At 42.1% G+C, this 13,424-nt stretch overlaps 1 protein-coding gene across 1 annotated transcript; it reads left to right on the top strand.

Annotated features, from left to right (window-relative positions):
- Window positions 1-1,345: 1,345 nt before the first annotated feature.
- Window positions 1,346-6,104, top strand: alx1 (ALX homeobox 1; the record flags this gene model as incomplete). Its single annotated transcript, XM_083917156.1, has 4 exons — window positions 1,346-1,538; window positions 1,926-2,230; window positions 2,610-2,738; window positions 5,760-6,104. The coding sequence occupies 4 exons, from the start codon at window positions 1,346-1,348 to the stop codon at window positions 6,102-6,104; spliced, it is 972 nt and encodes a 323-aa protein (XP_083773282.1).
- Window positions 6,105-13,424: the final 7,320 nt, after the last annotated feature.

Genomic DNA, 13,424 nt, shown 5'->3' with positions numbered 1-13,424 from the left:
ACAATACAAATGCACATTTTTTAACAAGTTTTTCGATGCAACTCGGAATTTAATAAGCCGTTTAGGTCGTTCTGGATATTAGAGAAAACTCTATTTGAGGCCTTTGCACATCTGAAATTCTGTATTTTTTGTCTTGTTATAAGACTTAAAAAAATAACCCTAATTAATACACTATTTGGACGGTGAAGTCTGGAGCCTCCGTGCGCGTTTAACACCGATTAAATGTATTAAAATAAAAACAAACAAACAAAACAAATGCATTTGGAGCGGGGCGTTCTTTGCTCCAAACACACTGTCTGTAAGCTGCAGATGATTTTCAAGATTCAAGATTCAAGAAGCTTTATTTATCACAAGGGAAATGATTGTGCAACAGCTTCAATACAAAGGTGGGCAAGGATCAGAGTAACAATAAGCATAAAAACATCAATCAAATCAAAATAAAGCTAACATCAGATAAATCAAACAATAACTAATGTGACAGAGTGCAACAGACATTGTGGTTAAACGCAGGTTTATACAATATACAACAATAAGCACTGTTCAGTTTAGCAGCATAATGAAATAAAATAAGTACAAACTAAATAAGTGATGTTTTTTTATTAAACTACAAGAAAAACAAAAACAAGCTAAACGTTAAAAATGTATTTTCTTTCTTTTACACAGAGTACATATTCGTAAATGTGAAATCAGTGACACACCGCATCTAAATGTTATTTAACTAACACGGTAGGGCCTAATTATCAGGGTTACACATCAGTTAACCTGACATAAAGCACACAGAATATTAATTATAATATTATAAAGTAAATGTTTCCCCCCTCGTGCATCTTTAAAGGACATTTTAGAGCATCCAGCACAGCAGTTCATTATTCCGGTACCAAGTTAAAGTGTCCAAAAACAAAAAAATCGAAATAGATGAAGAGCAGAGATGAGCGACTCTGGAGCATCCGAAGACCCAGATTAGATCCCGTTCGCAGTCCCAACGCGTGGCTGCTGATACCCGATTGCCTCATTGTGGATGTCTAAACATGCTGTAAATTAAAGTCACTTTTGATTGTTTCCTCTCAGAGTCGAGGATCACTTTAAACTGCTGTTTGGTTTGGAGTGAGGGCGCGTGGGAGGAGTTGGGTGCTGTTTCATATTCAGAGAGGAGGGGAGCTCTTCCAGGGTCTCGTTCTCTTCGGGGCTATAAAGACGTTGTGCCTTCAAGACACAGCAAATTAACTCCATTGGCGAATTATTGCATTACGAGCCATCGCTCCGCTCATCGGTGCGCGACGGCGATTAGTTTCTTTTTCTTTTTTCTTTTTTTATTAATGGTGACTTTCGATTAGAGCGAGCGGGGATGATGATGGAGTACATGGAGGACAAGTTCGCGTTGAAAAGCCAAGCGATGAAGGCCAGCGATTACTACATGGACCAAGTCATGGAGAGCCTGGACAGCGCGCAGTACTTCGCCAAGTCCTCCCCGAAATGTGTGCAGGCCTTCGGGCTCCAGAGCGGCGAGCACCGCGCCTCGCCCTGCGGAGACCAGAACGGTGCGTAAAAGCTTGTTTTTGTCCTTTTGCCTTTTTTTTTGCGTCAACTGCGCCGTTTTACAGGAGTCGGTCCGCGTGTTTGTGCGAGTTAAAGAGGGAAAACTGAAGGATATGCATCATCCAATCTTTTCTTTTTTATACAAAACTTTTCTGAAGTTTCATTTACTACGTTTAATTTTGTAATGTTAATTTAAGTTTATCCACATGTTGCTTATTTTACACTAAATAGATCCAAGGAAGATTTATTTTTGCAAATGAAAAATACATTGAGAAGTAATTTAAATTACTCATATATCTGTTATGCTCTAAGTTATAATGTAATGGCACATGCGTATTTACTGTACATCATATATTGTTATATATTTATTTATCACGTATTCATTCCAGCCAATTACGGTGTGCCAAAAACAGACGACGACACTTTGCACTCGGACCTCGGGAGGTCGATGGACAATTGTTGCACTCTGAGGGCGTCTCCCGTGACAACGGGTCAGGAGAAAACGGATTTGGACGACATGGGAGACAAGTGCGACAGCAACGTGTCCAGCAGCAAGAAGAGGAGACACCGGACGACCTTCACCAGCGTGCAGCTGGAGGAGCTGGAGAAAGTGTTTCAGAAGACGCACTATCCAGATGTGTATGTGAGGGAACAGCTGGCCATGAGGACGGAATTAACAGAGGCCAGAGTGCAGGTACAGTTTATCACCGGGCTCTTATTTTGTTAACTTCCAAGTGTTGGAGAAAAGAAGCCACAAATGAAAGAAAGACGGGCCTTAACAGCCAAACACCGCTATGCCTAAAAAAAAAATCCAAATCCATCAAGCTCTTATCTACACCACGAAAATAAACGCAGTGATTAAAACAAAAGTCTTGATTAAACATACTTTTATTTTTTTAAATAAAAATAAACCAGTGCAGAAGGAGGTCTTTTAATTTGAGTGTGTTTATTATTATTTTTGCCATAATTTGCACGCACCTCTTTTCTAAGCCGTTTCGATCAGAAAGTCACATTTATCGAAACGTATTTTGCTTTGTTTCATTTTAATTTTAATTCCCGATGTTTCCCTTTAGGTGTGGTTTCAGAACAGAAGAGCAAAATGGAGGAAACGAGAGCGCTACGGGCAGATCCAACAAGCCAAGACCCACTTTGCAGCCACCTACGATTTAGCAGTGTTACCGAGGACCGACAGCTACACGCAGGCGAGTTGGGTTTAAAGTTTCCCTTCGAGTTAAGGTTTTTATTGTCGGTGTCAAACGGACCTCTGATGGTTATTTAAATGTATTCCTCAAACGTATACTGTAGGTGTATATGACTGCAGTGGCGCGTAATGCTCACAGCGGCCTGCGATCTTCTTTCTATCCTGAACTACTCATTTTATTTAAGTCCTAACAAATAACTGCTTTTACCTGCATTAATCAGCGCGTGTCAGTGTTGCCCTATTAATCACTTAATATGAAACCCATCTTCAGATAAGGAGCTAGCCACTGATTAGAGCCTCTGTGAGGTGTCATGGCGGAATGAATGGCCTCATATCAGATTTCATGTTAGCCGCACATTTATCATGCTGCTCGGACAAAGGTCAGGTACAAGATGAGGTGAGAGGAGATGCGCGGTGTCAGTTTGTCCTTTTTGGTAGGTGTTCCCTATCGCAAACTGAGATTGGGCCTCCATGTGTTGCAGAGCCTTTTGCAGTATTTCAGATGGAAGTATGCAGCTCCTCAGAGGACCGTGTGTGTTCACATTTGAGGCCTACAGAAAGCATCTTATGTGTTTTATTCAAAAAGTCGGTGTGTGAAGAAAAAAAGAAGTAAAAGCAGAATAAGTCAGTCCCGGTTCCTCCATCCTCCACGCCCTGGCTCAGGACCAGGTCAGAAATCTGTAGGACTGCCTCGTATTTTCCCCCGCACATGTTTCTGATAGATACCCCTGGATACCAGCCATACCCTTTCTTACAGCTGATCCAGATTACTGTCATTAAATGGACTGTCCTACGTGTAACTGTGCTGGCAGCGGGCGTTTCGGTCTCCCTCGGCACAGTGGACATGGATTGCATTATTGTGGGTTTTAAAGAGTTTTGTTTTATTTAGTCGACTATGAGGTTTTGGCCGATGTTGTCTTTTGGGTAAAGGCTGAGGTCCTGTTTACAGTATCCATGACACATGTTGTCAGGAACATGTTGGCAAAGCTGATTCTCAAGCTATACAGCCGTGTTTTTGTGCTACAATAGAAGCTTATTTAAATGTCAAAGTGGGCTTTTCTCTTTACCACAGCACTAGTGGTTTGTGGGGTTTGTTCAAATGTGTCTGTAAACTTTGCTTTGGCAAAAGGTGTCGGTTCAGTTTGCAGTTTTCTGAATAGATGCTGCAGGTAAATACGTTTTGATGTGTAATGTGTGGAATTGTTTTGGTGCATTTATTGGTTTAAAATTAATTTATGTTGTGGTGAAGAAAATTATATAGTGCCAAATTTCAGTAGACTTCATTTTGACCAGATACAATTAAGGAACAAATGAATTTGCATGCTGTTCACATGCTACTCACTTACGCCGGCTTGTCTTCCCAGTTTGATGGAAATCTCGGTAAATGAACTGACTCAGAGTGAATGAAGTCATTCGTTGGGATACAGCTGTCGGCTCAGTCTGCATTGTTACGTTAAAGGTAGACATGCAGCCCTGTAGACATGCAGTTCTGTAGTCTGCAGCTCCTGCCTTAAAACCCAGTCCTGTGGTGTTTACTGTGTGCTGACCAGATGGGACTCCTTTCTGTTTCTGTCTCTTTGTTCTCTGCCTCTTGTTTGCTCTGTTGTCTCCAAAAATGCTAACAGAGGCTGCACGACAGTTTTTATGATTGATTAAGAAAACATGTGACCTCCTCCAAAATCACAAGACGCTCTATGTTTTTACAATTGTTCGGATGTGTTTGTTTGCAGTCAGATGATGTTTGAGACATTGACTGCTAGTGTTATCTTTTTATTTTTTTTATAAATGTCCCTGATATTTCGGCCTTAACCCCAGTACAATGGGGGTGAATGAAATTCCTTTTTTTTGGGGCTTAACGCTTTAAAATAAATTATTCTGAGAACTCAAAAACAACCTCTGTGTCTGTGCTAAAGAGATAAAGTTGCTTGGCACACCCCCGGTTTGGAGAGGCAGGGGACACGGAAGCTGAGCGATGTCCTGCTGTGGATGGGGGCAACATCTAAACAAATTTTAGCCACCCTGAAAAAATAATAAAAGCAAATAATATTTAGACTATTTTCACCATTTAACTTTCCGTCAGACCGCTCTGTTTAAGTTTACATGGAGGAACGGGCGCTGTCCTCTTCAAAGCCACCAGACTCCACTAAAACAGTCATTTTAACTCACAGAACACAGGAGTTAATGGTCTACTGCCGCCTTGATCAGTTAGTCAGTTTGTCTTATTGTGTGACTTTGGTGTTTTTAAAGGGTTAGGAATTAACCAATAAAGGCAGCGGCAGACCAACAACTCCCATGTTATCGTAAAAGTCTGGTGACTTTGATGAGAGCATAGATAACAGCTTCAGTTCCCTACACTTAAACTTAAACTGCAAAATTATTCTATATATATAGCGCACACTAAAAACTGATGTTTTTTTGAACGGATTATTTTTTTAGGTGGCTGAAATACGTTTAACTGCTGCCCCCGTCCACAGCAGCACAATGCTTATGTTCTGTGTCGGTGCTCCTGTCTGCTTCTCCAAACGAGGCCGTGCCGAACGCCATCTACTGTAGATAACACACTGGCTATATGGATAAATACCTCATACAACCACACTTAAAACAATCAAAACTTTCCCTTTTAATCTGGATAATCCACACACGTGGCTGTCAACAGTTCACAGAGGCTATATCTCTGTTTCAAGTGGTTCCAATGAGTACTGCGTATGTGTATACAGATAGATTTCTCAAAACCCAAACACAAAATGTCCTGCATGCTCAGATACCATTAAGTGAGATCTTTTGTTATATGGGTGAAACACAACTAAAATATCACTGTGCATGAGAGAAATTAGCATGTTTGCCAATGTCAAAATAAAAAAATGGTGTAAAGTTTGTATCCATCTATAATGCTACTTCATAAAAACATCTACAGTATATGCAAAATTATCAACACACCAACCAACCAACCAACCAACCAATCAATGCATCCTCATGAAATTAAGTTATTTCTCAGTATCTAAAACCTTCTTTCACCCAACAGATTCCCAACAACCTGTGGCCGAGCCCTGCTCCCGGTGGCTCTGTGGTCTCCTCCTGCATGCTGCCTCGAGGCTCCCCTCCCTGCGTCACATCATACTCCCACTCCCCTCGATCGGCCGCAGCCGCCGCCGCCGAGCACGGCTACGTGGGCTTCCCCAACCAGCAGAACCAGTTCGGCCACGTCTCCCTCAACAACTTCTTCAGTGCAGACTCCCTCCTCACGCCGGCCGCCAACGGCCACCATGCCTTCGAGACCAAGCCAGAGTTTGAGAGGCGTTCGTCCAGCATAGCCGTGCTGCGCATGAAGGCCAAGGAGCACACGGCCAATATCTCGTGGGCCATGTGATCAGGGTTCCTGTGCATGTCTGGAAAGTCTGGATAATGTAGAAGTTTCCAGTTTGTACCAAATGTGGAAGTTACCCAAAGAGTCTGAAATCATATTCAAAACAAGCTGTTTGTCACTCACAGTACAGATCTAACAACATTTTTTGTCATCTACTAGATGTCACTTGTTTTCACTTAAATCAGCGATGGAGTGATATGGACAATTTCACTACCACATGGCCCTGCTATTTAGATCTGCATCATATGTAACCGACCAACATTTGATCTGCTGAGTCAAGCAAATAGGATCCGGATTGAAATGGAAAATCTGAGGTTCTCTGGATTTTCCAAAAATCTGCAAGTAAATAAATCCTCATAACCATTCGTGTGACAGACAATTAGCTGTGTTTGTGGGCTGAGGCCGATCTGCAATAGGCTGGACTTGTACTTTCAATAAGAAACTTAGACAATCAAGTGGTCAAAGACATTTCAGGTGCTCGACTGTTGTGTAGCTTAACTGAGCATTACATTCATATCATTCAGACTTTCAGGGTAATGCCCAGTGCATTGTGTCACAGCCCGCGGTTCTTTCTGGTCAGACCAGACGGTTGATTAACCTTCGTGATCTGTTGAGTTGAGAGCTGTGGCTTTGTTTGTTGTTGTTTTTTTATTTTGATGGGGGTCGGGGAGTTTCCTCTTTATTAAGATCTGAAGCTAGGCGAGGGAGGTGAAGCAAGAAAAACTCCAGGCTCCAGTGGGATCTGATCCCAGTGTGGGTACATGTGGATCCAGAGGGAGGGTCCCAAACCACTACAGCATTTTCTAAGCACTGTGAATAAGCTTTCTTTACCCGCGTCCTTCATCTTCCTCCCTCGTTCCAGCTCAGGACTGAAGATGAGCAGCGTGGAGACAAACTAACTTGACGTACTGACGTGTCTGTGTGCTTTGCAGCAAAGCTCTGTAATCTCTGCTGTCTGCCTCTGTTGTGTATCACAGGGACACGACGCAGGCAGAGGAGGCAGGTTCTTAAAACAGTTTGTGTTTTAAATGTATCTGTTGAAAATATAATAAATGAATGTTGCTTGATTCCAGCATGGCTGCACATTTTTTTTGAGAAAAATTACAGTTTTTAAAGTAACAACAACAATGAACAAGTATTGTTGTAGGATACATGGATGCAACAGTGTGGTTAATCGTTTGGATGGAGCTTTGTGGTCCAGTGGGTACTGAAAGTACTGAAATCATTCACTGTTGTAAATGAATGCACTTGCTTAATAGTATCAGGGTTGATGCTAGAATGGATGCTCCGGAGGTATGGTATTTAAAATGTGTAATCTCTTTTTTACAACATTGTCCTTCAGTGCCTCGCTTGAACAACACAGGATGGCGACACGCAAGCTACAAAAATGTATTTTTACTGTTTGTTAAAGTACGCAGCGTAATTGACTTTGAATATTGCTAGCATAATGTTAGCTTTTTGACTTGTAGCTGGGGATCTATGAGCTGAGCGGACTAGAAAGATCTCCCATTGCCAAGTCTTCAATAAGGTTCATCCTATTTACTGGAGTAGTCAACAATGTTTCCATTGCATAGGAACCTCATGGGAATGACTGTTCCAGGTTTTAGTCAAACCCTCAGGTGTAGGGAAAGAGTTATGGCTCGCGGAAAAACAGATTTTGATTTCAAAATGCATTAAAATACAAATTGATGGTCGTGTTTTGTTTTGTCAGGTGACCATAGTATAAGTGGGATAATGCCCTTTGGGGATTTAAAGGACTCAGCACAAAGTTTCCCCAATGTATTAAGAGCTCGGTGCCCCACTAGGCCGGAGTCAGGAGTCTGCAACCTTTACTACCTAAAGAGCCATTTTGCCCCCTCTTACATCAAATAAAATTTGTCTGGAGCCACAAAACATATTTGATGTCACAGCTTATGAAGTTTTATCTATAGTTATATACAAAAACTATAGTTTGCTGCATTTATTAAGTTATAGAACGAAAATAAAGAAAACATTGTATCCTTATTATTACCTGTGTTTTAGGGGGTAATTGTCCGTGGTTAGCATACCGACAGAGCGGGTCAGAAATACAAGATTAGCCACCTGCAGGGAAAGGCGCTGGGCCGTAGACGTAGAATGTAACCCATATTTTAGTTTCACTTAATATTTTTTCAAAATCACCTTGAACTCTAGATTTTCCCCTGTGCAAAAAACACGTTATTTATTTCCGTGTTATTTTCTGGCAAAGCTACAGAGAGCCACTGAAAAGGGGGCTGAAGGGCCGTGGGTTGTAGACCCCTGGTCTAGGTTAACCTCTCAACAAGCATCTGAGAAATTTTAAAAATGTATTTCTAATGCATTAATTAAACTACAGTTACAGTGGGGTGGCTCAGTTTGGAACTTACACAGTATATTTTTCAGATATCCAGTCAGACTTTAACACTGACTTAATGTAGGGCCCTGTGGAGCTAGGTCTGTCTGATGTTCCTGTCTGTTATAGTGAAGGTTTTCGTTGCCACCGTACTCTACGGGGGAATTGTTGGGTCTCTGTAAATCATAAATAGGTCATAGAGTGTGGTCTATACCTAGTTTGTAAAGTGTCCTGAGATAACTTTTCTTATGATTTGGCAGTATAAATAAAAATGAATGGAAGTGAATTGGAGCATGTGTTATAGCTTTTTTCAACTCTCAATTGTGCAAATCCGTCCCTGACTCTATTATCACAGAAGCTATAGTGCCGTACCTCAATGCTGCCATCAGTGTGTCGCTGGCCGACGCCGGGCCACTGTAAACTTTTCTCAGGGAAACCCAGAAAATCCCTGTTAATGGACACTTTTATGGCACGATACTTTACTACAATAGACCCACAGTAATTGTTATTGGGCTAAATTCATTGTTGGACTTGGTCTTTAAATGGGATTTGCTGACAACAAGAAAAATATACAATATAACCACCCTTATCCTTTGAATCCCATCCAACATTAGGCCTGACCTTTGTAGTCTGGAAACATCATGTCAGCTCATTAAACACAGTTAATCTCTTCATCAATCGTAGCTATTTCCATGGGGCCCCAACGCTACATGTTTCTCCTCAAACATGCAGCACTTGTTCTTTAATCTATTGCACTGTCATGTAATTGGGAGCATATCCTCTTATTCCTCTTCTTTTTCCTTACTGACATCATCCTTTTGTTTTGCCCTGAGATCACAGTCGGCGGCGGATAGCATCTCAGGGAAACCCCGTCTATAGGAACGGTAGGCTTGATTCAATTAGGACTCTAACTTGTGTCAGATGCTTCGGTTTGAAAACAAGTTTGTTTCCTTGGGGTACTTCCTGGTTACTGCCATTCAAAAGTACAAACCCGAGTACGTTATCTGCACGCATCATAACACGGACGCTTTGATCCTGAAGTGTCCATGGTAACCGTTGGGTGGGTTCCACGATGACGCAGCGAGGTGTTTCTTGGTCCTATTTAACAAAGACACACTGCGTTATCGTTATAAATAAGACAACGTTTAATTCCATGCTCACTTTCATATCCATCTACGCAGTAGTTGAGGATAAACCTGTCTGTCTAATCATTGTTAGCAGTTCTCACTTAGCTTTTAACACGTTTCTTCTGTTGAACTTATAATATTTTACACATTTTTAGTTGCTGATTGTGGATTAAACTTACTTAATACTGAATTTTAAACAGTTACTGATAATGTTCAGAATTTAACATATACATGTACAGTATATGCAATATATAAACTAAATAGCCTAGGAACTCAAATATTAAAGGTCTTAAAATCTTTGCCACAAAGCCCCTTTATAAGGCAGGGACAAAAGTGTTTGATGTTATAATTTCGTAGTACAGATTCCCCAACAAATCTGCAAATGCACATGCAGTGAATGTGGGTCCAGTCTTTAAACATGACTTGAGCTGATTAATCGGAGCAGCGGGGGCGGTGCTGCAGTCGCTCTACCGCACCGTTGTGATGAAAAGAGAGCTGAGCCGGAAGGCAAAGCTCTCGATCTACCGGTTAATCTCCGTTCCCACCCTCACCTAATGTCATGAAAGCTGGGTCATGACCGAAAGAACGAGGTCGCGGGTACAAGCGGCCGAAATGGGTTTTCTCAGGAGGGGGGCTGGAGTCTCCCTTAGAGAGAGGGTGAGAAGTTCAGCATCCGTGAGGAACTCGGAGTAGAGCCGCTGCTCCTTTGCGTTGAAAGGAGCCAGTTGAGGTGGTTCGGGAATCTAGTAAGGATGCCCCCTGGGCGCCTCCCTAGGGAGGTGTTCCAGGCACGTCCAGCTGGGAGGAGGCCTCGGGGAAGACCCAGGACCAGGTGGAGAGATTATATCTCCACACTGGCCTGGGAACGCCTCGGGATCCCCCAGTTAGAGCTGGTTAATGTGGCCCGGGAAAGGGAAGTTTGGGGTCCCCTGCTAAAGCTGCTGCCCCCGCGACCCGACCCCGGATAAGCGGATGAAGATGAGATGAGATGAGACGATTAAGTATTATGGTATTTTATTACACTTGCAGACCGTCCTCTAGTTTCAGTTGTTTGCTCTAGGTTAGCTGAGATAGGTCATGGATTTAGGAAACAGGGAAAAGTGTTTCTATTCTGATTAAAGTTCCTTTTTCTTTGCAGCTCACCAACTTGAAACAGTGGTTTTCTGGGACTACCCACCCCCCCTAGGTTTACCTCATCCAGTGACATGAATTCCTCCTGCTCTGCCTCTGATAAACATGCCTGTATAATTTACCCCCAATATGCTCTTTTACATTTGTCATATTTTCCTTTTTTACCACCACCTCTGCATCCCTGCTGCCCTCTCCTACCCGCCATCTTTATCTCTCTGCACACTGTGACTCCACAACCAGAGACTGATTGTCATGCAACCAGGCCTGCACATGCATGTACACATGTGCGTGTGTGTGTGATACAGAAAGAGTGAAAGCTCCTACAGACCAGATCCATCAACAGCTCCAATGGGTTTGACCCTCTCAGGTTAACCGCAGCCATTAATATAAGAGCTTCCCTCCCCTTCCTCCCTAGTTCCCGCACTACCTCACGTGGGGGAGGACAGGCCCCTGTATGTGTGTGTGTGTGTGTATGTGTGTGTGTGAAAGAGAGAGAGAGAGAGACACACACACACACACACATACACACAGCTGTTGACATGAAGAAATAGCTAGATCAAACGTTTTGGTGGCAGGCGGTTGAAAAATGGAGTCGGTGGTCACGTATGTTCCACAGCGGAGATCTACACTTGTCTGCTCACTGTTGTTATTCTAATCACTCAACACTGATGTTCTACTTCTTCTTCGGCTCTGGAATGAATAGACCAGCTCACCTCTGGTCCATCTTCCTCTTTTTCTAAGTTTCTCATAAGCCCTATCCCTTGCTCGGTAATATTCTTAGACTGATTCGTGTTTTTTCAGAGGTAATTTAACATAAGACACTGACAAAGGCAGACTTCATGAATTACGGATGAACATATGCGGTTACTACAACTACCGCACACACACAGTTGGCTTCTACGTACAACCGTTTTATTAATTTACATTGATTGATTTTCTTTTACATGCACACAGTGTCCAAATGTAACGGGTTTACGAGACACCAACAGTTCAATAACAGTTCAATATCAGCTTGGTCTTACACAAAATGTCCTACACTCTCTCCCCAGCTTGGAAAAAAAAATCAGCTACAATCTACAACCAGTCGGGTCATCCCTATGTTCCCTGGGTCCTATATTACCCGGTTGCATAAGCTTATGTCTTGGCTGATTTAATTCGGCATTTTGTTAGGGTCAGGATTAGGGTAAGGGTTAGGGGGTTAGTGTAAGGGTCTACATAAGCTTATATGTCGTGGGATTCGGCGCTATTTGTGGAAAAAATAACAAGAATTGCCCGTAGGTGTGAATGGTTGTCTGTCTCTGTTCGTCTCTATGTGCCCTGCGATAGACTGGCGTCCTGTCCAGGGTGGACCCTGCCTTGCTCCTGATGTCAGCTGGGATCGGCTCCAGCCCCCTCGCGACCCCCGACCAGGGGATAAGCGGTTGAAGATGAATGAATGAATGATAACAGACCATGGAACATCGGACCCTTTCTGTGAAAAGCGGGGTACATAGGACCCGGGGATAGGTACGGAGCGTACCAACCGGTCAAGTTACAGTTAGACTGTCCAGACTCAAGACTTGCAGTGAAGACTTTAATGGAATGTAATAAAAAGGTATTAAGTGTATTACATTTTTGTGAATTGTGGATGCTTAGGGTTGTGCGATAAATGTTGTTGATTTAACAATGTTTTAATATGAAATCATGATATCCATTATGTCCCTCATTTTGCAAAACACAATCAAAACACGCCTTTTTCAGAAGCCACACACTTACCTCACGAGTAAGCCTGGTTGCCAGATTGGACTGTTTTGATTTTTTTGTGTGTGTCTGGTTTGGAAATCTAATCTCAAGCTGGCAACCCTGCCTGCGGCGCATGCGCATTGAGACCGCATGCCGTTTTGACGCTTCACAACAACAACAAACCAAGCTAACGTACCTGCGTGTATGTCTGAAGTTAAACAAACAACGTCAGGAGACAAAACACAAACTCTGGGACTCGACGTTGTTAGATTTAATATTATATTTCTCAAAATAATGAGAAAACAAAGTGCTTCATGTTTTTCCTCTTGTTCGGCGTGTTTTAGAGAACAGTATTACAACTAGCTGTACACTTTACATTCGTGTTTATACGTTTCTGTGTTTAGTTACTAATGATTAAATGTTGTTTTTTTCTTTTTTGCAATATTGAGGTCTAGTCATGCCGCCTGTACTCAAGCTGCTCAACCTTTTGTATCTTATGAAACTTCCATTAAAGTGCATTCAGTGAACTTGTTCTTCAGCAGTGTTAAAAACATTAAAACAGGTTTGGATGGAAAACATCCAACTCCATTAAAACTGCTGCTGTGCTCAAAGATAAAGGACTTCACGTGAACTTGCAGTTGCTTCTGAAGTCTTCAAACTTGACTTGTACCTTCCTCCAAGGACTTAAAATTATTTATATATACTGTGGAAACTCTCCTGTTGCAAAGGGAAAGTTTGCCCTTCACAGCCCTCTAGTGGTTTGTTGTGTTGCAGGTTCAGGGTACGACTTGATACATACCATTTAGAATAAATCAGTCAGTGTACGAATGTAATTTAACTGTTGTCAGATAAAATCCACAGGCCTCAGAACTCATGAAAATATATTTATTTTGGCCATGAATGACAATGTAATGTTGATATAACAGTCCTCATTGCACACAGGCAGAAAAAAAACACATTTTAGGCTCATATCTTAATTTGTTCTGTTAAAAT

Source organism: Echiichthys vipera (genome assembly GCF_963691815.1).
Source record: "Echiichthys vipera genome assembly, chromosome: 7".
NCBI classification, from domain to species: Eukaryota; Metazoa; Chordata; class Actinopteri; order Perciformes; family Trachinidae; genus Echiichthys; species Echiichthys vipera.
This window is presented reverse-complemented; position numbering and strand designations above follow the sequence as displayed.